General features: G+C 38.9%; 2 protein-coding genes across 5 annotated transcripts; one reads left to right on the forward strand and one right to left on the reverse strand.

Annotated features, from left to right (window-relative positions):
* Positions 1 to 2,400: 2,400 nt before the first annotated feature.
* LOC113016679 (kynurenine--oxoglutarate transaminase 3) lies at positions 2,401 to 11,339 on the reverse strand. 4 transcript variants are annotated; one of them, XM_026159685.2, is made up of 14 exons: positions 11,266 to 11,339; positions 10,040 to 10,130; positions 9,697 to 9,758; positions 9,384 to 9,528; positions 9,111 to 9,260; positions 8,925 to 9,011; positions 8,550 to 8,672; positions 8,332 to 8,452; positions 8,005 to 8,081; positions 7,830 to 7,919; positions 7,570 to 7,756; positions 3,019 to 3,092; positions 2,833 to 2,919; positions 2,401 to 2,727 (listed from the first exon to the last, which is right to left on the reverse strand). In XM_026159685.2, exons 2-14 carry the CDS (start codon positions 10,127 to 10,129, stop codon positions 2,671 to 2,673), a joined length of 1,350 nt encoding a protein of 449 aa, XP_026015470.2. In that variant the 5' UTR covers position 10,130; positions 11,266 to 11,339; the 3' UTR covers positions 2,401 to 2,670. The 4 variants fall into 4 exon arrangements, with proteins under 4 accessions (XP_026015470.2, XP_026015473.2, XP_026015471.2 ...); XM_026159688.2 differs by having other exon boundaries at positions 11,277 to 11,331; XM_026159686.2 differs by having other exon boundaries at positions 11,219 to 11,307.
* Positions 11,340 to 15,687: 4,348 nt separating this feature from the next.
* On the forward strand, positions 15,688 to 25,167 carry lrrc8c (leucine rich repeat containing 8 VRAC subunit C). The gene is made up of 3 exons (XM_026159289.2): positions 15,688 to 15,846; positions 19,578 to 19,720; positions 22,061 to 25,167. The coding sequence occupies exons 2-3, from the start codon at positions 19,583 to 19,585 to the stop codon at positions 24,305 to 24,307; spliced, it is 2,385 nt and encodes a 794-aa protein (XP_026015074.1). The 5' UTR covers positions 15,688 to 15,846; positions 19,578 to 19,582; the 3' UTR covers positions 24,308 to 25,167.
* The last annotated feature ends 370 nt before the right edge of the window (positions 25,168 to 25,537 follow it).

Genomic DNA, 25,537 nt, shown 5'->3' on the forward strand with positions numbered 1-25,537 from the left:
GCTGTGACATTTCTTGCTGTATCACTAACATGATTGCATGCTTATATCTTTTCGTGGAATTGTTTCATGAAAGTCATGATTACTACACCTTTGAGAAGTTAAAATATCTGAATGGTAATTCTAATAATTAGTTTCCCCTTTTTGTTTAACTGTACGTTTATAGCTATGGACAGGGACAGTAGAGAGTAGACAGGGCAGGAGGGAGAAAGCAGGGGGGAGTGATCTGGTACGGACTCAAACCCTGTAGCATTTCAGTATATGGGTAGCCTGTTCAAAAACGTGTGCTATAATGGCATCTCCAGATTACCTGCATAAGGAAGCTCAAGCCCAATACATGTGCAGAAGATTACTGTTACACATTATGAGTCACCAAACATACTCAAGAGTGCATCATACACAGCAAGGGTACTAAAGTAACAACTGGTGAAACTTAAATACATAAAATAGAGGTGTCAGTATAAATGAAACCACTGAAAACATACATACCTACATACATATCATATGTGGAGTTAGAGTCAGGCTGATATTTATTTTATTTTTTTTTTAAGATAAAAAGCAGAAAATAGCAGGCTAAGAATTGCTAGATAATATTAATAATCCAGGTTAGGCTAGGGGGTGTTTTTCTTTCTGTCTTTTTTCCAGGAAAGGAACAGATTCAGACAAGCTTACACGTGGATGGAGTGGAGCAGAAGATCCCCAGGGGGAAATGGCAGGACTTCCACGTCGCTACCCAGAAGAAGAGAGTCATAAGAATACTTGAATACTGCTAAAGAATGAAAAATGGAATTAAAAGCAGTTGTAAATGAAAGGAAAAAAGTGAACCTGTTGGGGTTGCAATGACCAGGAAGTATTTGCTGTCAAGTTGATGTAGTTCCATGTCATAGCAGAAGGTGACACTACTAGAGCCAAAGATATGATGTAAGGGTAGACAAAAAAAATGTAGAAGAACTAGAATATGAGGGAATGGGATTGTTGTTGGTGTTAGCTAAGAGGATGTAATAAAGGCAGGAAGCAGAGATGAGAAAGGACTGGTTGTTGAGAAATAAGTAGAGAAAGAAAAGAGGGGTGAGTAAAAATGTTGAAAGCGGATTATAGAGTAGGATAAAGGTGGTGGCTGAGCAGGTGTTTTCCCCAAGTGCATTTGAGTGCAATTCGTTTTGGTGCTGAGGAGCATGGCAATAAATGTTGCATTCATGGGGATCCCGGAAATTTTTTTAAGCATTTTATATAAGTTTGCGTACACGGTCTCTGCATTAACAGCTTTAAAACGACACAGGACGTCACATTTTTATAAGTATTCAAGCTGACACTGAACTTTTGTCAATTGAGGGCTGAAGTTGTAGCTTAGCAGCCACGTAACACAGCTACACGGCTAGCAACACGATTACAGTCACGTGGCATGAATAGCAGTTTGACATGCAATCTCATTTCTGTCCGTTTTTACAAAATTAAAATCTCAGTCCATTACGCTGAAATGAGAAAATCTTATAAGACTTCACTAAAAGCTTCACTAAGAGGGAGTCCTAATTGGACTTCTTTTTTCTTTCTGGCTCCTAGATAGTTATGAACTCACCTGAATGGTTGTGATGCCAAAGGCAAGTGGTATCACAATGCTGTATGAGACCTTTTGTTTTTGGCCAGGATTATTTAGAGATTCACTTGTTCCCATACATTACAAAAAGAATTTCTAATCCAACAGTTGAAAACAGTCCTCAAATGTTATCTCACATCCAAAACTAGGAGTAAAAGGTAAGAACGTATCCCTGTGTTGGTGTTGTTCCTGGATCATTAAAGCTGATGTTGGTACGGGTTCAAAAAATTTAACTGGTTTTCCCTCTGAGTGGTTTTACTGTACTTTAGTTAACTGAATTCTATGTATTCCATAAAGCTTTTAACTGTATTTTATTTATTTATTTTTTAGTAATGTCTTAATGTGTTCTTTTTCACAGTGAGCATGCCTGCACTGCAAAACAAACTGCACCAATGAGAACAAATCAAATGATTTAAGCAGAGAAACAGAAAACAAAATAACACCAAATTTTGTCAATACATTAATTCTCAAGCTTCTTTGGGATGCTCCCTTTAGGGATCGCCACAGTGCATCATCGGCCTTCAGCTCACTCCATCCCTAACATCCACTTCTAATAAATCAACCCCTCTGCACGTCCTCATTCACTATATTCATGTATCTCCTTCCTTTGATATCGTTCCCATTTCCTCCTGCCTGGGAGCTACATCTTCAGCATCCTTGTCAATACATTTAATAACTGTACTTTTTAAAAGGAGTCTTAAACCTTTATGGATGTTTGGTACCAGCAGATTGCTGTTAATCCAATGATTAGCACTAAAATTTTACAAAACATTTGATAACAATAAAGTTTTAACAAACCAGTCCCATAGTTTTAGTGGAAAGACTTTAGTGGAAAGGACACAGAAAAGGCACAGTTACAGCAGATTCTTTCTTCCTGTTCTGTTGTGTTTCACGATTTAACCCTCTACAAATAACAGCCAAAAACAGAATGACTGACTAAGGTTTTTTCATCTATTCAATATTTGGGTTTCCTTTCTCCTAACACACTGTACAGTTCAAATTATGTACTCTATATTCAACTCTTCTAATACATTTGGCTAATTTCCAGTTAGTGTAGAAGTCTTCCGAAGCACCTCCCGTTAAACCTTCGTCCAGCTCTTCAAGATGCTCCGCGCTGCGTCGAGAGTACTATCTTGCTGTTAAGAGAAACGGAGGAAAAATAAAAACTGCACCTCAGCCAAGATTCATCTTCACTGGATAATTTTAGAGGTACTGTGTTTATTGACACTTTGTGTGTTTACCTTAATGAAGCAAAGGCGAATATATTTCTCAAAGTCTTTCGTAGACTCTTCTCCAACAAATGCTGTAACTGGAATGGCTGCTAGTTTCTGTGTAAAATATATATTTCCATTTAAAAAAAACAACAAAAAAACCCAACATTTTAAAAACATGTTGCTTCCAATATAGTAGAATGAAGAAATATTTACCTTTTCTTTAATCATCCACTTCACAAACTTGTAGTCATAGGCTTCATCCTCATCCATATGTGAAAGGTCCTGATCTATAATGAACACAGAGAGGGGGGATATACATTTTAAGGGTAAGGAACAGTCTCACTGACCAGTCGTCAGGTCAGCAGATCCTTACTGGGTTATTTTTGAGGTGTTGCTGCTAGGGCTGAACGATTATGGAAAATAATCTAATTGCGATTTTTTGCCCCAATATTGCGATTGCGATGCGATTATTTTTTAAGGTCTTTGTCTTCTGTATTATTAAACAAAGACAAGCAATGTGGCTTTACCACACTCAGTTTTTCGACATCTGTGAACTACTAGACAGTCATTCAATTAAAAAATAATATTAAATAAATAAAACTAATAAATAAAAAATACACACATCTTACTGATCTCTGCAGTCAGTAACATTACACATAAAGTGCAAACATAATAGCAATTGTATAAACACACACACAAACACGCCTTTAAAATTTAAAGGCGTGAAATTGGACGGTCTAGCCTTCTGATTAGCGTCACCGCTGTCTCGGTGGAGTTTAATAAACTCGGCCGTCTGCTTCTTGCTATCTAAAATATAACCAGACACTGGTGTAAATTCTCGACTGTCTCATACTTCTGTTTAATAAGTTTTCTGTTTGACGTTTAGTCAGCTGTGTGAAAACCAAGGAGGAACCCACCCGGGGGATTAATAAAGTTTTATTTTATCTAATCTAATAACTTTAATCTCAGCCAAACCGATTTACTCACGAACAAACAAAACACTGAAAAAAGCCCAACAATAACATTTTTAGGTTGTCTAAGTGACTTATATATTACGTTTAACCCGAGCAGCGAAACTCCGCGGTGATCTGAAAATGATGTGCCGGGAGTTGTGCCGTTCTCGGCCGCATCAGTAACCCTCGAGCTCCCGGCTAGCTGTCGAGCTGGTGGGTAGCAGACGCCTCTGAAAACGTCGAAGCACTTTTGCAAATATGGGATATCTTGATAAACCGAGCAGATATTTGATGTTTACACTAGAGCAGGGCGATATGGCCAAAAATATTTATCACGATATATATTTGAAAATTTGCGATAACGATATAACCGACGATATAATTGATGCGAGACAAAATACAACTCCACAACATTACTAGCGCAAAAAGACAACCTTCCATTTATTTTCACTTAAACAAGAAGCTGGTTTTTATGTACATTAAAGCTTTATAAAAATGTAACAGTGCAAATGCAAATTCCTTGCTGAAAGTTTAACCAAAAGGCATTTCCAGTAGAAATGGGCTGACATATACTGAGCATAACCATGTATAATATCCACTGAAGTTAAAAAGAGGTGCTTTGCAACATTAAACTGCAGTGTGCAGTACGTATTTTTCGGACCATAAGGTGCACAGGATTATAAGGCACATTAAGCGAAACAAAGCAGTCCGATAAATCAAACTTTATTAAACTCATTCTTCTTGCTTCCTCCACTTCTGTACCATTGATTCATTAATGTTGAATTCTCTGGCAGCTGCTCTATTCCCATGTTGTTGCAGTATATTAATGACTAACCTGGTATTGTGGATGGATTATCTCAGTTGTTCTCCTGACTGAAGTTTGGTCCGTTTACAGCATCCTGCCATGCGATTGCATTTGTCTCTAACCATGAAGAACCTTCACGTTAACTTTTATAAGTGGAAAAGTGTTAGTGTTCGTCCTCCAGCTTCACTGTTTATGTTATGCTAACATAGCTGTGTCGCTAGCGATCACGTAGCACATCATTATATACCAGCTAGCCCAACTTCAGTAACCCTACAAACGTCACTGCTGTTTAGTTTCCTGTCTTCATTTATGTTGGAAGTGATAGCAGAGCTGTACGTTTGATTTTTTTTCAGAAATCTCTCAGTCAGAACATGCAATATCATGCTTAGGTAACTAGCGAAACTAGCGAGCTAACTTCCGCTAGCTTCCTGCTAACTTCTAACTCCGTTAAATGTAATAACTTTTGTTTTCATGGATGCCTGGAAGTTAAACTTTATAGTTACACCTGGTAAAGCAGCAATGCTGATCGTTTTATTAAAGATGAAAGAATTTAGACAGTTTTTAACTCTAAGTGATGCTGCAGTGTTGTTTGACCTGTGTTGTGTATCTGACGGACAAACACCAAACCAGTTCCACATCACGGAAGTTGCACCATTTTTACAAACCAATTCTGGTTCATCTGTTTCACTCAACAATCGGCCATGTGCGTATGAAAACAAAGGCACTGCGCATGCGCGTTTTACTCCCATTCTATCGCAATATTTCATTTTCCTATCGTTGCCTAACATTATACCGGTATTACCGTGAACGGTATAATATGGCCCAGCCCTAGTTTACACAACTACTTTCTCGCCTGAAAATATGTTAAAAGTTTATTTTGTGACCCAGAAAGATTAGTATGAGTAATTTTAAAACTTAGTAGCGGCCGCCATTGCTGGAAACTGGAGTTTGGCTGGGCCGCGCTATGAATTCTGGGATATGGTAGTAATTTGGACAGCCTTCGGCGCGTCGCTGTGACGTAATCGGTCTACAAATGCGGCCTCAGGAGGATGCAGCCCATGAATTTGGACATGTCCAGAGTATAATCGCAGCCTTTGCGGTTAGAAAATTGCACTTGATCATGTTGCGATATTATCGCAAATGCGATATATCGTTCAGCCCTAGTTGCTGCAGCTTGGGGGTTTTTCCAGCCTATTTCTTATGAAAATTACATTTAATGAATAATATATTTATACTCAAATCTCACTTAACTGATTGCAGGTGATCAAGTACACACAAAACATGTTGTAATACTCTCCAACCACTGTACCTGTCTGGCCTTACCAACTATGCCTACCGGCTAATTCATGGGATGGCGTTTGGGCTGGTTTTGTCACACAGGCATGGGAATCTGTTCGATCTAGTATTCATAAGTTATCCACATGACGGTCTACATATGCAGGGTTCATACGCATTTTACAGGGTCAAATTCAAGCACTTTTTAAGCACTTTCAATGTCCATTTTCAAGCTTTTCCAGCACATTACCAAAAAAAGAATGCATGTTTAACTTAGCATCACCTCAGTAAGGCCATGTAAAAATTAAAACAAAAAATGTTATTTAAAAATGTCCTTTGTTCCCGTTTGTTAAAACATAGAAAAATGCACCACCAGGGAAATTTGGTAGCACAAAAAAAGTGGCTATTCTTTGTGCCCATATGGATCAGTCCCTCTTATTACATTATTTCCTTAAGCCTTAAGTTGGTTAATTAAGTATCGGACTAATGTTTAAACCTTTTACTTGAGTGAACTCACATTACTGTTACTACTAAGTAATGTTAGCTAAATTCACAGCATATTCCATAAATCACCATGCCATAACTAACTGCCATAACAGCGCTGACGTACTGCATCACACTCAGTGCATTTCAATCATTTCTCCAGCAAGTTTGATAGCTAGCAAAATAATAGTAATAGTTTTGAAAATTTGCATGTGTTATGTACACATTCTCAAAAATTATTTACTAGGACTAACCTATCATGTGACTCGAGAGCGCAAACTCCGCCATTGTCGTTTCCATCAAACACTCATTTAAACAGCAATCTCCAGGCACGTTAGCGCACTCATCCCCGACTGTCCGGGGGGAGGGGCGGGGTCACACATTGAAACAGACTGACATGGAGAGGTGCTAGGCAGCCCAGGCGGAGAAATTTTACTTTTAGACTTTGTGACTTATTTTATTTCTCTAACTGATAAGAAAACTATTCGGTCAGTTTTTTTGTGGTAAATGAAATACAGTTTCAAGTACTTTTAAGCACCACATCTGAAATTCAAGCACTTTTCAAACCTTGAAAAGACAACATTAAAATTCAAGCATTTTTAAGGGTTTCAAGCACCCGTCGATCCCTGCATATGCATACTTTATCAAACTTGCAGTAATAGATTTTCTGGTCACTTGGGGACACCAAAAAACAAACGGTGTACATGACATTCGTTGTGTGAAGTTTCGTTTGAGTCACTCACTGAGCTCACTGCATATTAAAAACTCCTTTGGGGGAAGATATTTTTTAGGGTTAATGATGTAACTGTCTTTGTTACATCAATAGCAACCGTTGGTTGAGATTACTTTCTTTTTTGAGTTAAAGGAAATGGTAAATGGACTGGTTCTTATAAGGCACTTTTCTGCTCTGCCTGGATACTCAAAGTGCTTTATACAACTAGCCTCATTTACCCATCCACACCTATTCATACAGACACTTTTTCCTATAGAGGTTCTTTATATCTAAAATTCACATGTTTGGCATACAGACTGGCGCAGCCAGGAATTGAAGCACCATCCTTCCAGTTAGCAGAAGAACTGCTCTACCTCCTGAGCTACAGCCACCCCAAAGCACACAGTATAAATATGAAAACAGAAAATTGTTAACTAGACCCAGCTGAAGTTAGAACACAATACCAAACTGTAAGAAACACAAGTCACATATAACTAAGTGTTTTGCGATGTCAGTTTAAAATTGCAGTAACTCACTAAGAGCTGTGACATCCACGAGCATGAAGTAGCCTCCCTCTGGGATTACGGGAGTCATGCCAGCCTCCTCCACAATGGCAGCCAGGCGGTCCCTCTTTCCTTCAAGTTCATCTGCCAGTGAAGTGAAATAACACTCAGGCTGATCCATCAGCTCATAGTTTAGGAGTAAACCTTGTGCCACTGCCTCCTGACAAGAAAAACAACTTTAGAACTGAAGTACAATCAAGAGCCAGCATAACTGGGATGTTTGGTGGACTCGCCTGCAGAGGTGTGGGACAGGTGTACAGGGAATTCTGCATGACTGTCTGAAGATGCTTCATCAACTGCTCAGGTCCAATAGACCAACCAAGCTAGAAGATACAAATGTCACAACAAGGTCAGATTAGTGATTAAATAAGTCATCGTTAAATAATAACATGGCTTAACACGACTTACCTTCCATCCAGTCACACTAAACGTCTTTCCTGCACTGCCAATAGTAACAGTTCTATCCCACATTCCAGGCAGAGTTGCTGCAGAGAGAAAACAATGTTGAAATGTCAAATACAAAGTAAAAAGTAATTATGTGCTTCAACAATTTGGTTCACAGTCATAAAGGTAGAATTAATAATTTAAAAACACATAGGAGCAGGCGCCAGTTTGTGAAAAAACGTCATTTTGATGCACAATCTTGATTACGTTCTTCGAGCTGGACATGGCCGTCGCTCCTAACTACATTTCATGTTTGTAGCTGGAGAAATGCCTGTTGACCAATACACATACCAATTTTGACATGCTGGTGTCCCCTGTAGACGAGCCACTCATAAACCTCATCACTGAAGCACAGAGTGTCATGTTTAATGCAGAGGTCTGCGATCATCTGCAACTCGTCTTTGGTGAAAACCTGCAGGAAGAAGACAGGAACGAACTGGTCAGAGCAACGGTCATCGTCTCAGTGGCTTTTTCAAACACAGTGACAGATAACTTAGCTGTGTGCTTACCTTTCCAATGGGATTGTTGGGAGTGTTGATGATGATGGCCTTTGTCTTAGAGTTGAATTTACCTGCGAGCTCATCTGGGTCCAGAAACCAGTCAGCGCTTGTGATCGTCTTCTTTCCAGACTTCTGAAATGTTGATTTGTGTTAAAGGTACTGACATCTGCTAACATCCTCAGGCCGGAGCAGCAGGTAGACAGTGCTCCATGCACTGAATTCAGATGAACTCTTTACAGCACAGCACATCTTTCTAACAGTGAATTTTCTCTTTTCTCATGTTAATAGTTTAATTATATGTTGTACAGAATAGGTTATATTCTTTTTTGCAGGTTGTTTTAAGTTGTATTTGGGGATGCAAACTAAACACATGGCCATACTTACAAGTCTTAGCGGTATCAACACAGGCTTGCCCCCGGCCATACGAACCATAGGTACATAACAATCAAAGAAAGGTTCAATAATGATGACCTGGAAGAAGGGAAATTACACAGTGAATGCGCTGGGAGAACATTTATGGATGTAAATATGAACGTTTGTGAATATGAAGCACGGGAGCGAAGTCCTCACCTCATCCCCTTCTTCCACTAGAGCTTGGATGGCGCTAAATAAGGAACCATAACCACCAACCGTGACCAGAATTTCTTTTAAGGGATCAATCTGACGTCCATAGGCCTTCCCATACACCTGAGAGAGGGCCTTCACCAATGATGGATGCCCCTTTTCAATAAACACAGAGCATAAGTGAAAGAACAGAAAAACCATAATAATGCAGTATTCATTAAGATGGTATGGGAGTTTTAACACACGAAACTCTGCAGATTGTGATCCACAAAGACATACAAAGCCTCTGGTGTACTGGTTCATCCTGTCAACTGATGCGGCCTTCGCTAGCGCTTCCTTGACATAAGAAGGTGGAGGAATGTCTGGAAAGCCCTGGCCCAGGTTAACAACAGATGGGTCGGCTGCCAGTGCCGTGAAAGCCACCCTAAAGTAACACAGGAATAAAGCTTCACTAGAAACAACAGAAATTAGTACATATTTCTGACCAACGGGCAAACAAAGGGCATATTTTCATATTTGAAAGTGGTACAAAAGTGGTCTGTTAACAGAACTCCTGCCGTCTCTTACAAAGACATACAAATGCTTTACTCACCAGACGTTCTTGTCCAGTCCTTCAATTCTTTTGGCATGTGTGTGCCGTGACATCATTACGTGCTGCAACAAAATACAAAACAGTATGACAGGTTCCACTACTTAATCATTTCCAGTCACCCAACATAGAAGAAATTGGGGTGGTGGTAAAATAATCGTTAACTAGCTCGATCTTGAGAAAACATCAACGTTTCAGGACTTTGCTCGGTGGCTGTGTAGCTTCTCCAGTTATACATCTACAAACATCGCTAACAAATCAGTTCAATCAGTGCATCCTGCCGATTAACAACCACATATCACATACCCTCTGTGGCTCAGTTCAAATCTTTTTAAAGTGCTGTTACCTGTGAAGTAGTAAATGTCTTTCTGCAGGTTACGTGAGCTGATCGACATGTAAACCTGGAGCAGTTCAGGACCTGTCGTGCAATGCTCATGCTGCACAAAAAGAAAGGCAATTAAAAGAAAGTGAGATAGTTTACTTCTGCTTTCCCAGTATAACCTGTAGCTTTGCGCAATACCTTTGCTGCTGTGACTATGACTTTGTGCTGAGTTAGATGCCTCCACATGGATGAACTGTGGTTTCGTTCTAGTAAAGGACAAAGTCCTGCTTTTTTCTTCTTTTATTTTTTAAACAAGACATCAGTTATCACCGACACCCCAAACTGAAGAATGTAGTCTGGAAAATTAACTGTTAAACGCTGTTTTTGCTTTGTGCCTTTTGGTGAATTTACTTTCATCAGATCACTTTAAAAAGAAAAAAATAACCTCAGGATTTCAATGCAAAGAAGTGCAGCCAAAAATGTGGCAAGACAGATTTAATTATAAGATTAATTATCTGTAACTGGATCGGGCAATCTTCAAATGTGGTAACAACTATTAATGCACTCAATGTAATACTTTTTAAATTTGTAACAGGAGAATTATTCTTTAACAAATCAATTCAATACATTCATAACAAAATTAATAAAAGGACAATTTTAAAAACACTTGCTCTTTTGCATTTGTTTCATACACATTAAGTTTAGCAAGACATCTGCGTGGTTATCTCGGATCTTTACATTCTTCTTAAAGTTCATTTTCAAACTTTCAACTTAGGGCTTTGATATTTTCTGCACTATGGTCAATACATTGCAATAAAAAAACTAACTGCCTACAGCTGCAACAGTAGGTGGCGCAGATGTTCTTCACTTCAGCCCACTGTCCCATCACGGGTACTGCTGGGCAATACCGGGGAGATATTATCCGGTAGGGAGACGCTGAAAACCCATGAACCGGTTTCACCTGCTGATTTTCCCTCAGTCGGTTTATGCAGCTCTGCTGGCTGACATAAACGTGGATGTTCTCAGTGAAACATCTGAGTCATGTGCTATCGTGGGCTGCAGATGAATACACAGCACCAGCTAGCTGAAGCTAACGGTAGCAAAAATGCTGATTTAGGGATTAGCTGCTCCGTTAGCTTCGCCTTGCTATATAACCCTCTGCTGACAACCAATGCTATCAGCCCTTCTTCACACATCACATACCATGCAGTCGTAGACGTTAAGGCACTGGCTCTGCGATCAGAACTTACTTAACACTTACAAACAGGTCCAGCGGTCAGGAGGAGGAGGAGGAGACGTCACTGCTGCTGCGTTTAAAGCTACCGGAAATTTGCGAGTTTTAACTCTTAGCGACACTTAGTGATATGAGTAAATGGCTCGACTCATGAGGAAAAGCAATACACACTTTATTTAATTTTTAGAAATCCAACGAAAGTCACTTAACACTTAATAGCATGAGGACCGTTAAAACTCCTAAGTTCACGTTTCGTCTTCAATTATTTGTTTACGTAACGGACGTGAAGGCAGCACTTTACTACCACACAGGCCTGTGAGGTGACGTTTGTGTCACGTGTGGGGTAACAAATAATGATTTCACCTAAGTAGTCTTTGCGGTCACTTTTTTTTACTCTGTCCATTAGTTCATTATTAAATGAGTCGGCATCTATAAGCCAGTCGATGCTGTTAATGTCACGTTTAACAAAACAGCCACCACATCCAATTAAACAGTCCTGGGTGGATTGTTTATGAGTCTGTGCCAAGACTGACACCGTGGCAATGTGTAACAAGATATGCAGGGTTGTATTTGGAAACAAGGTTATCGAACATTTCTGGGTGAATTGGACAATAAATGCAGTTTGGGGCTACATGTCAGGCAGTGGTCTTCTGGATCTTGTCAAAATTGTTGGCATTTTGAGCATCGACCATGCAGTAGCCTACTATCTGGAAAGCATCTGATTGGCAGTAGTTTAATTTGTTCCTTATGAAAATGGTCCCAAACACGCTGCCAATGCACTAAAAGCATACATAGATAGAAAACCATACAACTGAAGACAATCAGGCATGGGTTGGCCACCCTGGATCCAGGACCTCACATTATTGAAGCAGTCTATGATCATCTGGACAGAAAGTGGAACAAAATGTAGCTAACATCGAAACAAGAGCTCTGAATGTCCTGCAAGAAGCCTGGAGAACTATTCCTGAGGAAATTACCGGAAAGCTTGTCTAAGAGGTCAGGCTATGATGAAGAATAAACGTGGTCATACCATATATAGACTTTTAAGCTCATTAAATTTGTACAAATGCAGTTTTTGCCTTACATTCTGTATTTCTTTGTATGTTTGCAGATGTTCAACTAAACCTGTGCACCTATTTTACATTTTCCTAGGAAAATATAAAGAAATGAGGGCTGTAATACTTTAATTCTGTAAATTTTAGTAAATGAGTGTTTATTTACTGCTGCTATTATTTGGAAAAACAACATTATTTTCTATATTTTATATTAAATCAAGGTAGGAAAACACAGAGGAATATGGGATGCCTTGCCAGAGCTTTTCTCTGGCTTATCCCTATTGAATTTTCAATCATATGTCCGTAGGGATATTTGAAGACATTAAATATCTGACCGCCTTTCTGAGAAACCTGCCAAGAAAGCACTTTCAACAGCACGTTGCCTTCGGATCAGATTTTTATTGCTTTATATGATTTTTACAGTTACAGTAAACTTTGTGTTACATCACTTTTAAATCTCAACCCCACTGATTTTCATGGATTTATTTCCAACTATTTCTTTCCTAATAAACCCATAGACTGAGTTGTCTTCAAATGGATTACATTTAATCAGGAATACATAACCAAATTATCAAAAGAAAGATGTGCAAATATATTTCCATTTTTTTATTCCTTCATTGCATTTTGAATAAATTCTGCCAATTCAAATTTCAAAATACAAAAAGTTTGTGTAGAACTAAATATGCTAAATGACCTCATTAAAAATGTAGTAACTTTTTTTCCCAGATTTAAATAAATTCCAAATTTGCAATATTTTTTATTTAGCAACCAAACTCCTTTGTACAAGGGTAAGGTTGTCTGAGCTGTATGCTTCCATGGAAACAGCTTTCAGATGAAATGTGGACGTGGATTAGATCAAATCGTCAGGTAAATAAACTTGCAGCCTTTGTTCACCCAAATATGGCTGTGCTTCAAGTTTCCAACATAGCAATTCTTGTTAAGTAGCAGTGGGAGAGTGGGAAAGGTGGCACCAGAAATAAGTCAAAGTGATAAAAGTCGTAATGTTATTCTAACCAAAGAGGGGCTTTCTCGACTTTAAATCATGGCTACACTGAATGTTTCTAAGGGGACACTGCATAGAGCTGAAAAACAAATCAAATGTTAGGACACCATCACAACATCACTATATCAAGCTTTGTTCCCAGAGAAAGAGAGAAAAGAAACTTCATCACAGATGTAATTTTATAAAATAAAGAACAGAAAGTTCCAACCATAAAAGCTCCTGTCAAAAAAGATCTATAGAGGTCCTAAAGCATTAGTGTCAATACACAAGGACTGGAAGAAGGCCAAGCACTTTAGAGAAACCAACATTTCACAGTGGATGATGAAAAAGCGTCATATTGGTTATGTGGATATGCAAACAGTACTCTCACTGATATAAACTACACAAAACACCTCAAGTAATGAAAATTAAAACTATTCTGAGCTATGTATTCCCTCGTGATAAATGATCTATCTCATAGATCATGCCAATTGTTTTACACTGCATTAACTGGACCTAAACTGAGAAGAGTATGTGCTTGAAAATACAAAACAATTAAAATATTACTGGTGTATACTGGTTTGGAAGCTGCAAAGTGATTCACTAAGTGAATAGATTAGCCTTCAAGAAGATGGTATCGGGTAGCATCTGCTCTTTAAGTTCTCTACAAGATGCAGTGGAAGTGCTGCTGGACTAAAATTGATGGCAGTGGGAAGTACGAGGCGATGTCTTAATGGCACTCTAATATTTTACATTATAGTAACAGCTCACTCGAACTGCACTATCAGTCTGTGCAGCAGGAAACAGAGGCAGTATTTGTAATACTTGTTAGTTGATGTCTGCAACAGCCACAAAAGCTAACAGTGTTCAAAACAACTTAAAAGCTTTCCTGCAAGATAACAGAAGTATAGCACAAAGAGTCTCTAATTCCTAAAGTGGAATTCAGTGGTGGAAGCTACAGAACTTTTAAATACTTTCACTAATCTGTGTTTTACTTAATTGCTTTTCAAAGGCAAACTGGTTCATTTTTACACTGCTTTTACATAATGGGGATCCGTTGTGCTCATTTCCTCAAATTCATGTTTTTGTTCTTGGAGTCCTCTTGTTACGACCTCAGCTCACTGGGAGGAGGGGAGGAGGAGTGACTTTAAATAACAGAATGAAAAGGGTTAGAGTTAAGTACTTTATTTGGGTTTTGTAGGGAGGTGGTGGAGGCGGTGCAGTGCAGTGGAATAAACCGGTAAACAACAAAGGCATGGGTCAGACTTTTTATTTTAAATCACAGCTGCCCTGATTAACAGCATGTTACCAGGCACCAGACCAATGAAACTGGCAGCAGGTATAATTCATAAGGAGCAGACAGGTGAGGAAGGCAGGATGATGGGCATATGCAAGCACCAGTCAGGAGCATGGGCCTGCACGTATTAGTTAGCATAAAAATACTGTTAAATTATTCAAGGGCAACAGAGTAAAGCAACCGCGGGCTGTTACACGGCTGCATGACTCAGAGTTCCTCAGTTCACCCTGTGCCTGAAAAGAGCTGTTTTAACTCCTCTCACTTTAAGTCTACCGTCCCTTTTAGCCTACGGCATGAATAGCAATTTGGTTCCTGATCTGATGTCCTACAAAGAACCTCTCAAACAAAAAAAATAAAAGAATCAATATGAGACTGCACTTTTAAAGTGAATCTCAAGGCAAATGATGAAACTGCTGCTGCTGTTCAGCTTGATTTTAGTGCAACAAGGTTAATTTAAACGTTCAACATTTTCTCATCAGTTGGGGATGGATTTGATGTATTTGTACTGTCGCCTCAGTTTTGTTGCTATACTTACATTTCAGATGGAAATAAAGTAGAATCATAAAGTAAAGTTTTTGCATCTTTAAGGATTTTTTTTTTTTTTTTTTTTTTTTTTGCATACTGAGCACCTTTCATTTAATACTTTATGGAGTTTTAAAAAAAAAAACTTTACTGCCAGTCCTTATATTATGTTACTTACATACTTACCATGCATTCATTAGAAAGGCCCGTGTTAAAACATATCTCATTTTTGATCAATTAAATTTGGCATATTTGCTCTTGCGTGAACAGTTTAATGTTGTTGCTGTAAACACACTTTGTTTAATTGTGATCTGCAATGTAACAAACATCCAACAAAAGACTGATCAAATCAGTTGAGTAAAGAAAAAAAAACTTGACTGTTTGAGACCGATACTCTGAGAGTATACTGATGAGTTTTAATAAAGGAATTTTACTTTTCAGCTGTATTGAAAGTCAAATAAATGCATACATTTTTAATAAGCCTTAATGTTAGTACTATTGTCATCAATACTAGCAGCCAGCTGCAGTTTCCATGCATTACAAACATCTGCTGGGGTTTCCTGAGATGTCCACGCCCCTGTGGCTCACAGTATACATGCCTGCATGCTCTGGCAGAGGATCTAGGAAGGTTGGCGGTCAGAGGCAGAGGAGAAAAGGCGGCCACGCACATCATGATCGGAGACTTCATCGCTTGAAACCCGACAACTCAGATCTTCGAGTCCAGCTCGCATCTCAGAGAAGGTAAATATTTACCGTTAACACTGTCAGTGATGTTGAACCGACGCGATAGACGGATTTTCACTGTCCAAACGCGCAGCGGAGCTACAATAACGCAGTTATATTCGGCGGAGCGCCTCTCAAACTACAAGTTATCCCGATTACCGTTACTTTACGTCCCGGTTATATAAATAGGGTCTGAATATGCTACAGAGCAATCTGCCTACAGGAAAGTGGACATCACCGCTGTAAGAGAGCACCACTGAATCTCCACTAAAAACGTTTTAAGGTCGAACTGTAGCTCCCAACAGGATGAGTTATGGATGATTTGTGCGACTGCAAGATGAATCACAGTTCTTCCTACTGTGTGAGCACTTTTCCCGGCGCTTCCGTTTTACATTAAAGTCTAAAGACTTGAAAGTAGCTCCTTAGAAAAGAGAAATCCAGTCCCGCAGTGCGGGCGGGTTTTTTCCCCCCATGTCCTTAATGAGACAGGACTTGTTGTATGCCTGTGGCTGGGTGTGTTCCAAACATGTCTGTTTTTGGATATCTGGGATTCAGACAAGTTTCCTGTCAGGAAGGGACAAGGATATGGCCTGGTCAGTTCAATTCAATGGCTGACTCATCCAGTACCAAGACAGTATTTTTCCTTTACCTAACACAGTGTAGGCTTCACAGAAGCCCGTTCAACCCTCCCCCCACCCCATTAAACTATGGAGGCCCTCAGGGTCTAGAAAAAAAACAAACCCAAAACACCATAAAATTCAGTGCTTATGTAAAATAATTTATTAAGAAATTAGTTACATCAAATTACATGTTTTCAAATGATCATCAAATTACTTGTTATCAGCTGAGTTGAATTTACTTGTAAATACATTTGTTTAGGCCAAACTTTTTCTTTTAGGACAGCAGTGAAATTCATCTCTGAAATTCATATTATAAAATTAGGGATGTGCTGCTGGTTTTACACACATTCAGTTTGTTGTTTGCGGGGAATGATGTCATTGTGTTTCTGCACACACACATGCAGGTCCATCAGGGGTCTGTTCTTGGTCGATAACTCTTTAACTTTTACATACTCCCAGTTGGTGCTTTCATAAAGAATCCTAATATATTCTATCATACTTAAACAGATGATACACAGTTGTACATGGTTTACTTTGATGATCTAACCTCTCTTCACAAATTAATGAGCTGAACTGATGACATTAATTGTTGGATGTCTCGAAACTTTTTAGAACTGAACACAGACCAGACGGTAATATTTGCTGGTGGTCCAAAAAAGTCAGACAGAAAATGTGTTCATATTTATCATCCCTTGCTCTGAAATACAGCGAGCAAGTCAGGAATCTGTTTTGGTGAATGGTCTTAGTTTTGACAGTCACTAGAACTGCTTTCTATCACTTTAAAAATATAGATCAGAAGTTTCTTATCTCAAACTGACTCTGAGAAAGTTGTCCGTGCATTCGTATCAAGCACATTAGACTATTCTAACACTCTGTTTGCTGGATTATACATTTGTTAGTAGGATGACTTCAGCTTGTTCAGTATCCCGGAACCAGAGTCCTTACACATAAACAGAAATTTAATAAGTTGCAGTCTTCAAAGTGACTTTATTGTGGCAAGATGGCAATAAAACAGCAATAAGATGGAATCAGTCTTCTACCAGTTTGCAGTCCAGCCAGAACGCCATGGATCTGAAACAGGAATTCTAAAACTCCTCCACAAATAGCGACATAGTATAAATGACAGTTTCATATTACGCTGACTCTAGAAGCTACTTACATGCAGTACTTGAGTAAATTTAGCATCGATTAAATTGTCAACATCATAAACTTCTTTATGAGTAGAAATGTGGCCAAACCAGAGTTAAAAATGTAGCTGCTAGAATTCTTTAAAGACAAATAAAAAAAAAATGCAATAAACAAAATTCCATTGAGATGGATATCTCAAAACGCTGAAACTTACACTTATTTGCATTGTTATTTGGAGCTAAGTGAGAAAAAAAAATTTTTGCTGTGTGACCTAACCGACCCTTTAAAGTCTGCCACGGTTTCGTATAAACATCTCCTGAAGAGCTTCTCTCACTCCTTCCTGTTGTTATGATTGTGAAATGGAAGAATCGATAAAGACACTCCAGGTGAAAAAACTTAATTGAACTATGAAAAACATGACGTCTCTAAAAGCTTCAGTCTTTTAGCAACATGTTCAAGAATACCTTACGGCTAAACTTATTAATAATGCAAGACAAGGTTTTATTGACCGTAGCTATTTACCACTGTGGAGCTGCATATGATCAAATGTTGCACTTTATAATCTGACGACTATTTAGATCGTTCAGTCATTTTCCGGTTGTAGAGACATGCTATGTACTATATAGTTCACACTGGAATGTTTTACTACAGAAATCAGTGTGGAGAGTGTTTGTCACATGCCTCTTCAGTTTAAATGACAGTGTAACCAAGCTACTGCCAGACAGACACTGGAAACAGGATCCTGCAGCTGCAGTACTTTAAAGAAGGTGACCACATAATGACAGTGTGAGGGACTGCTCTTTTTCATGCTACTGGTTTTAACAAAATTAATCTTTAAATAGCCTGTAAAGAGATTAATAGCTCCAACAACTTGCTGTTGTGTATACAAGCTAAGTGCTGTGATTGGTTATGATCAGTTTTGTTAGTCATCGTGTTGCCAGGTGTGAACCGACTCTGCAAAACCAGTGGGCTTTTGGACTGTGAAATTCATGTCTAAACACTTGTCAGAATGAGTAATGTTTATAGTCCAATGTATAGAATGGCTCTTAATAAATTACATTTGAGATGGGCATTTGCACAATGTCAGAGTTCCACTTGAGATGAGGTTTGGGCAAAGAGAGAAAGTTCAGGGTTCAAAACTAGTCTATCTGGATTGTGGGAAGTAGGAAAATACAGGGTTTTGATTGTGAAATTCTGGACCAATACCATACCGGTATGGCCAATAGTTAACACTGGAAGCACAAAAGAAACTCATCTATATCCAGATACTTTTATTTAGTGTTTAATCTTCTTTTAGTGAATGCAGATTGTTTAAATTGGTAATTTTACTTCAGTATTTTTGTATTAAGCTAATGTGAAGTGTTAACATTGTTAATTGAAATGTTAGTCAAAGTATAATGACTTTGAAGGAAGCCTCCACACCCAGTTATGTTACCACAAATCCTTGACATTTAATGTTTCAGTCCCTTGATGTGGACCAAGTTTGTAGATTGCCTTGATTACCCCACAACGTTGGGCTGCAGTCCACATATTGTGTCCTTTAACAGTTTCTCCACCCTACTTTATGATGACATGAATGCCCAGGCCTGTGGGCTTGGTCCTGGAATATTGTTGAAAGCTTTGATATTTCAAGGCTAAAAAGAAAACAATGGAAAAATGGCTTGATATTTGGTAAAAATGTTTGGGAGCTTTAATGGAACCTAAGAAATGAACATTTTTGGCAGCTTTGAAAGGAAAGTAACTGCTTTGACTGATAAGCAAAAAGCAGAATACTCAAAAGCCAAATTAAAATGGTTAGCCAAACATTAAAGATGTGACAGAGTTCAAACAACAACAACAAAAGGGATGTAAGATGCATCATAAAAGTCACTGGTGGTGAGTGGCTTTAAAAAGGAATGCCCTGTGAATTTAATAATGTCATTGTTCTCTCTGAGGCTAATACATTTCCCAATTGTACTCTCTAAGAGTTATGTGGTGTTCTTTTCCATTGTTTTGTAACAGGCACCATGATTCCTGTGATGGAATTCCGGCAGTTTTCTGAACAGCAGACAGCGTTCAGAGTCCTGAAGCCGTGGTGGGATGTGTTCACTGACTATCTGTCTGTAATGATGCTCATGATTGGCGTCTTTGGATGTACTCTTCAGGTCAGTAAGACTGACTCACCGTGATGTATTTACTTGAAGAAAGAGACTAATGGAAGTGTAGCTAATACACAGTAACCCACAAGTTTGGATTCAAACATTCTGTTTATGTGATAAGAGAAGTTTTTCTACAGTTTTCTCATTAAATTTAACAATAATTAGACTCAGAGAAAGTCTATACTCTCCCAGATGGCAACATTACTGCTTTGCTTTCTGCTTTGGAACCAGCTCAAAAAAGCACTAATTATGTGCTTTTACAACCCAGCCTGTGTAAAGCAAGGGAGGCATTCAGCCCATCAGGAGTGTACCAGTGGAAACTTTAACCGCCCAGCCACTTTTAGTAAACAGAAGACTCCTAACTCCTGTGAGGCGCTACTTGACTTCACTCTCTGTGTGAAATAGGGACTTTTTTTTTAATGTTGAACAACTCTTTAGTGTAAATCCTGGAAATGATACCAAAACAGTTTAAGAAAAATGTTAACAGGAAATTTATCAGGCTGGAAGCTGCCATTGTTTCCCATTCTCACCATTACAGTGTTTGGACGTGATCTGATTGGTTGTAAATTGAGTGAACAATTCTTTTTGTAGCCAAGTTTAGTTTATAAGTCAGTTATGTAAACGTATTACGCTGCCTGACACAGAAATCTCGTCACTTACTGTATAGTTTGAGTTTTTAAAATTCTGCAGATCAATCAGTCAGTCTTCAGAGACTTTCACTGACTTGACTTTGCATTGCTGTCTGTGATATCTGCAGCGCAACTGCATTGCTTACTATAGTGATTAATTTTATGTCCTCACTTCTCACTAAAATGGGTCGAGAATCTGAGTTTTAAACAGGTAAACAGAGTCCACATAACATCTCCTCCTCTGAGCCCCATTTCCTGTCATTAGCATCTCTTAGTCAAGCAGCTGTTTTTCATTATTTACATTACAAGTAAACGCCTAAGGCATTTGTTTTTTACTGATGCCATTTGGTGGATAGCGCTCAGTGTGTTTACATGCAATCAGGTTACGTAGAGCACCCAAGTAAAGTTAATGAGAGAATGCTTTATATGCACTGTAATAATGTGGTAACTTTTTGTGGCTTACTGAAATCCATGCACGGCTCTCTCTTAGTGAAAATGCACAAAGTAGCAAGGCTAAATGGTAGAAAAACAGAAATCAAAACAGCAGTGTATCTGGGATGTACTGGATTTTTTGTATCTGTGTCACAGGTGCAGTCAGAAGAGGGCTCTCCTTACAGTGCAAATGTGTCTGATTTTTAACAAATAGTTCAACCTTTAGCAGTCAATACTGACTCGTTTTGACCTCCTTATGTTATTCAAGCTAATGGAGTGAGTGTGGTGTTTTGATCAGACATCGATTCCTGTCTAATCAAAGATGGGAAATGCCATAAAGACTTTGCTTCTCTTTTTCTGGAGAAGCAGTGTTTATCCATGCGAACATTCAGACCAGTAACAGCCAGCAAAACATGGAAGATGCAGGGTAGCATTTTGTTATTTCACGTGATATGGGACATTCAGTTTGAGGAAAAGATCTATGATACTGAAGGCTTATCAGATCTGGAAAGCAATCACAGTGACCATTATGCTCTAAACTACTTAATTGCGTAATGTCTCCTGGGTTGAGGCAGTGCATGTTCTAATTCAACACATATTCCCTGCAAAAAAAATACTGTAATACTTGCTTCAGGACAAACATATGATGCTGTCTTAGGATCATATGTCCTTGAGTCGAGGGTTGGCACCACTATTTTATTTCTTGCATAAAATATTTTAACTCTTGAGAAATGTTTTCTTGCTCAGCCATTAAAACTACCGAGTTTAGGTTTGCATAGGTTATAAAAGATCATGGTTTAGGTTACAACAGACCCAATAGGCAGTTTGACAACTGTAGCCACCCTATGATTAATCCTCCGTTTCCGGGGTTACCAGTTTTGGCCCTATGGCTGGTTTGCTGAAACCTGCAAGGATATAAATGTCAAAATGTGCTCATTATAAATGTTCTTGTGAATTATTTTCGGGAAAGCAAATTACCCTTGAAACGTAACTGAGAAACAATTTAGCACTTTAAGCCACAAAGGCTTGTTGCTCATTGATTGTACCTGACGGTTGATTGCTAGGGGACATTCTAGTGTTCTAATGGTATTTATCACACGTCAATTAGCAGTGTCCTTTGCTTTCATTGGTAGTTCCTTCAAAGGCTCACCTTTAAGTTAACAAAAGCTTAACTGTGGACCCTTCATTGCATGAAATCTGAAAAACACTCATTTCTGTGTCTGACTGAGCCTTATTATGCATTTCTTCTTTCTAATATATATATATTTTTTTTATTTCATTTTAGGTAATGCACGATAAAATTATATGCCTTCCTCAGAGAATATCATTGCCTTCAGACAACAGCAGTGAAGTAGGGTTGAAGTCACCATTACATCTGCAGTCCAACACCTCAACTGTACCAACAGGCCTGAAGACCAATCTAGATCTTCAACAGTACAGTTTCATCAACCAAATGTGCTATGAGAATGCCTTGCATTGGTATGCCAAATACTTTCCCTATTTGGTGCTCATGCACACTTTAGTTTTCATGGTGTGTAGCAACTTCTGGTTCAAATTCCCTGGCTCAAGCTCTAAAATAGAGCATTTTATCTCTATGCTTGGCAAGTGCTTCGACTCTCCCTGGACCACACGAGCTTTGTCGGAAGTGTCTGGAGAAAATCCAGAAGAACAGGATCATAAAAAGGGCACCGCTTCTAGGTCTAACATTCCTATGTCTCCGGGGGAAGGCAGCCTCGAGAAGACGCAGTCCCTGCGTTCTATTGCCGAAAAGATTGTTGTTGACCAGCCATCAGCAAGTGTTCTTGATAAAAAGGAGGGTGAACAAGCTAAAGCTCTGTTCGAAAAGGTGAAGAAGTTCCGTTTGCATGTTGAGGAAGGAGATATCCTTTACCTCATGTATGTTTGCCAGACTGTATTCAAGGTGTTTAAATTCCTTGTGATCATTGCTTATAACAGCGCTCTAGTAAATAACGTAAATAACACAGTACGTTGCAACGGTATCGAGGAGATCCAGAACATGACAGGCTACAAAGTCTTTGAATGCAATCACACCATGGCTCATCTCTTTTCTAAGTTGTCTTGCTGTTACCTGTTCTTGGTGTCTGTCTATGGATTAACAAGCCTCTACACCTCCTACTGGCTGTTTTACCGCTCACTGAAAGAATACTCATTCGAGTATGTGCGACAGGAAACGGGCATCAGTGACATCCCAGATGTCAAGAATGACTTTGCTTTCATGCTTCACATGATTGATCAGTATGACCCACTGTATTCCAAACGATTTGCAGTTTTTCTCTCCGAAGTCAGTGAGAACAAACTGAAACAGCTCAGTCTCAACCATGAGTGGACTGCAGAGAAACTGCGTCAGAGACTCCAGACCAACTCCAACAACAAACTTGAACTACAGCTGTTCATGTTCTCTGGTTTACCCGACACTGTCTTTGAACTGACAGAGCTGCAGTCACTCAAGCTGGAACTAATCAACAATGTCACCATCCCTGCCTCAATCTCACAGCTGCAAGATCTTCAGGAGCTGTCTCTTTACCAGTGCTCTTTAAAGTTGCACACAACTGCTACGTCCTTCCTCAAAGAGAACCTGAAAGTGCTTCGTGTGAAGTTCGATGACAACAGAGAACTTCCAAACTGGATGTATGGCCTGCGAAATTTAGAGGAGCTCTATCTTACTGGGTCCCTCAGCTCTGATGCCTCCAAGAATATAGTTCTTGAGTCTCTGCGGGAAATGAAGTGTCTCAAAATACTCTCCCTTAAGAGCAGCTTAACCAAGATACCCCAGTCGATTGTGGATGTTTCCAGCCATCTGCAGCAACTCTATTTACACAACGATGGCACTAAGCTAGTAATGCTCAACAACCTGAAAAAGATGACCAATCTAATAGAGCTGGAGCTAGTACGCTGTGATCTGGAGCGCATTCCGCATGCAGTCTTTAGCCTAACAAGTCTGCAAAAGCTTGACCTGAAAGAGAATAACCTTCGTTCGATAGAGGAAATTGTCAGCTTCCAGCATCTGCGGAAGCTCACTTGCCTCAAACTCTGGTACAACAGCATCATGTACATCCCAGAGCATATCAAAAAACTCGGCAGCTTAGAGCACCTCTACTTCAGCCACAACAAGATTGAGATATTGCCCTCACACCTGTTCTTGTGCAACAAGCTGCGCTACCTGGACCTATCCAACAATGACATCCGTTTCATTCCTCCAGAAATCGGAGTTCTTCAGAGCCTGCAGTACCTTTCTGTCTCTTGCAACAAAATTGAAAATCTACCAGATGAACTGTTCTTTTGCAAAAAGCTGAAAACGCTAAAGCTTGGCAAGAACTCGCTGTCCAAACTCTCGCCAAAAATATCCTATCTAGCTCTTCTGACCTACCTGGAGCTCAAAGGCAACCACTTTGAGTTCCTGCCACAGGAGCTTGCTTTCTGTCGCGCTTTGAAGCGCAGTGGCCTTATAGTTGAGGAGACACTGTTTGAAACTCTGCCTTCAGATGTCAGGGATCAAATGAAGGCTGAGTGAGATGCCTTACTGTAGCCGTAGTGCCTGCTGTTTGTTCTGTCTATCAATTCAGAGCATTTGTTTAATATGAAGTCATTGTTATATTTAAGCATTATAAACATGCTAGAGATATCTTTTTGTTCTTTTGTTTTATTAACTGAAGGAAAATGACATATTCATCTATTGTCACATTGAGTGTGGCTGCTGCAGGGACACTTTATACGGCCACTACTCAATCTTAAAGAGAGAGTTCCGCGTTATGAGAAAGTGTTCCTTTTCTTTCTAAAAGTTTTAAGAAAAGTTTTATTTTAGTCTCACATCTGTCTATTAATCAGTAGTCACTGATACAGCCAGGTCAGCTCTTTCTCCCTGAAGTCTCTGATAAAATAACTCTCTGCTGCCTCTAGCTTTATATACATAAAGTGATATTGATTTTTCTCTTTTATCTGTGGAGAAGGAAGAAGCTTATTTCCCATATTGTTAAAGCCTTTCTGCAAAGCCTATTTCCAGTCACTGCGTCATGACTGAATGTAAATCTTCACATTCATGACCACACATTTATGTGTAGGCCAGTAGCCTTAGGCTGTACTGTATATATTTAGATCTAAGAGACTGTTACTTCACATGGATCACAGGAAAAGAGGAAAGTTCTTATGGAATATACATAGAATCTAGAAACTTAGAATGAAACTAGAATTAAACAGTTCTCTATTGTAGGAAGCTGTCATTTTAAAGTGCATTAAAAGCCTGAAGGATGATGTCACACTGGTCTTTGTCTTTGTCTCTAAGTGTGAGCAAAAAATATGCAGCGTAAGAAATATGCATTTTCATGAACAGTATTTTTATGTCATTGACCAATAAAATTTGAGTTTTTAAAAAAATGTCATTTGGAATTTTTAAATGTCAGAATATTGCAAATAAAATGCAATACAGTTTTGATTTTATTGGTTTACTGACCAGTGATGCAAAATCTAAAGCGTCTAAAAGAGGAAACAGCACAAAGGACAATGTCCTGTATTCAACTGTGTTGTTGGATGAAGCATCACCTGCTGGCTGTTGAGGATTAATAACTGTAAAGAAGATTATTATTGAAATTGCACAGGGCCTCGGATAAAAAAAATATGTATTTGGTATGAAGTGTCTACAAAATAATTTCGATGGTTATCTCGGAAAAACATCCAAGCTCAGTAAGATTTTTTAAAGTAATGTTATTTGATTCAGCAATTATGAAAATGCTTTGCATCTACAAAA

This window comes from Astatotilapia calliptera, chromosome 23, assembly GCF_964374335.1.
Source record: "Astatotilapia calliptera chromosome 23, fAstCal68.1, whole genome shotgun sequence".
Classification (NCBI taxonomy): Eukaryota; Metazoa; Chordata; class Actinopteri; order Cichliformes; family Cichlidae; genus Astatotilapia; species Astatotilapia calliptera.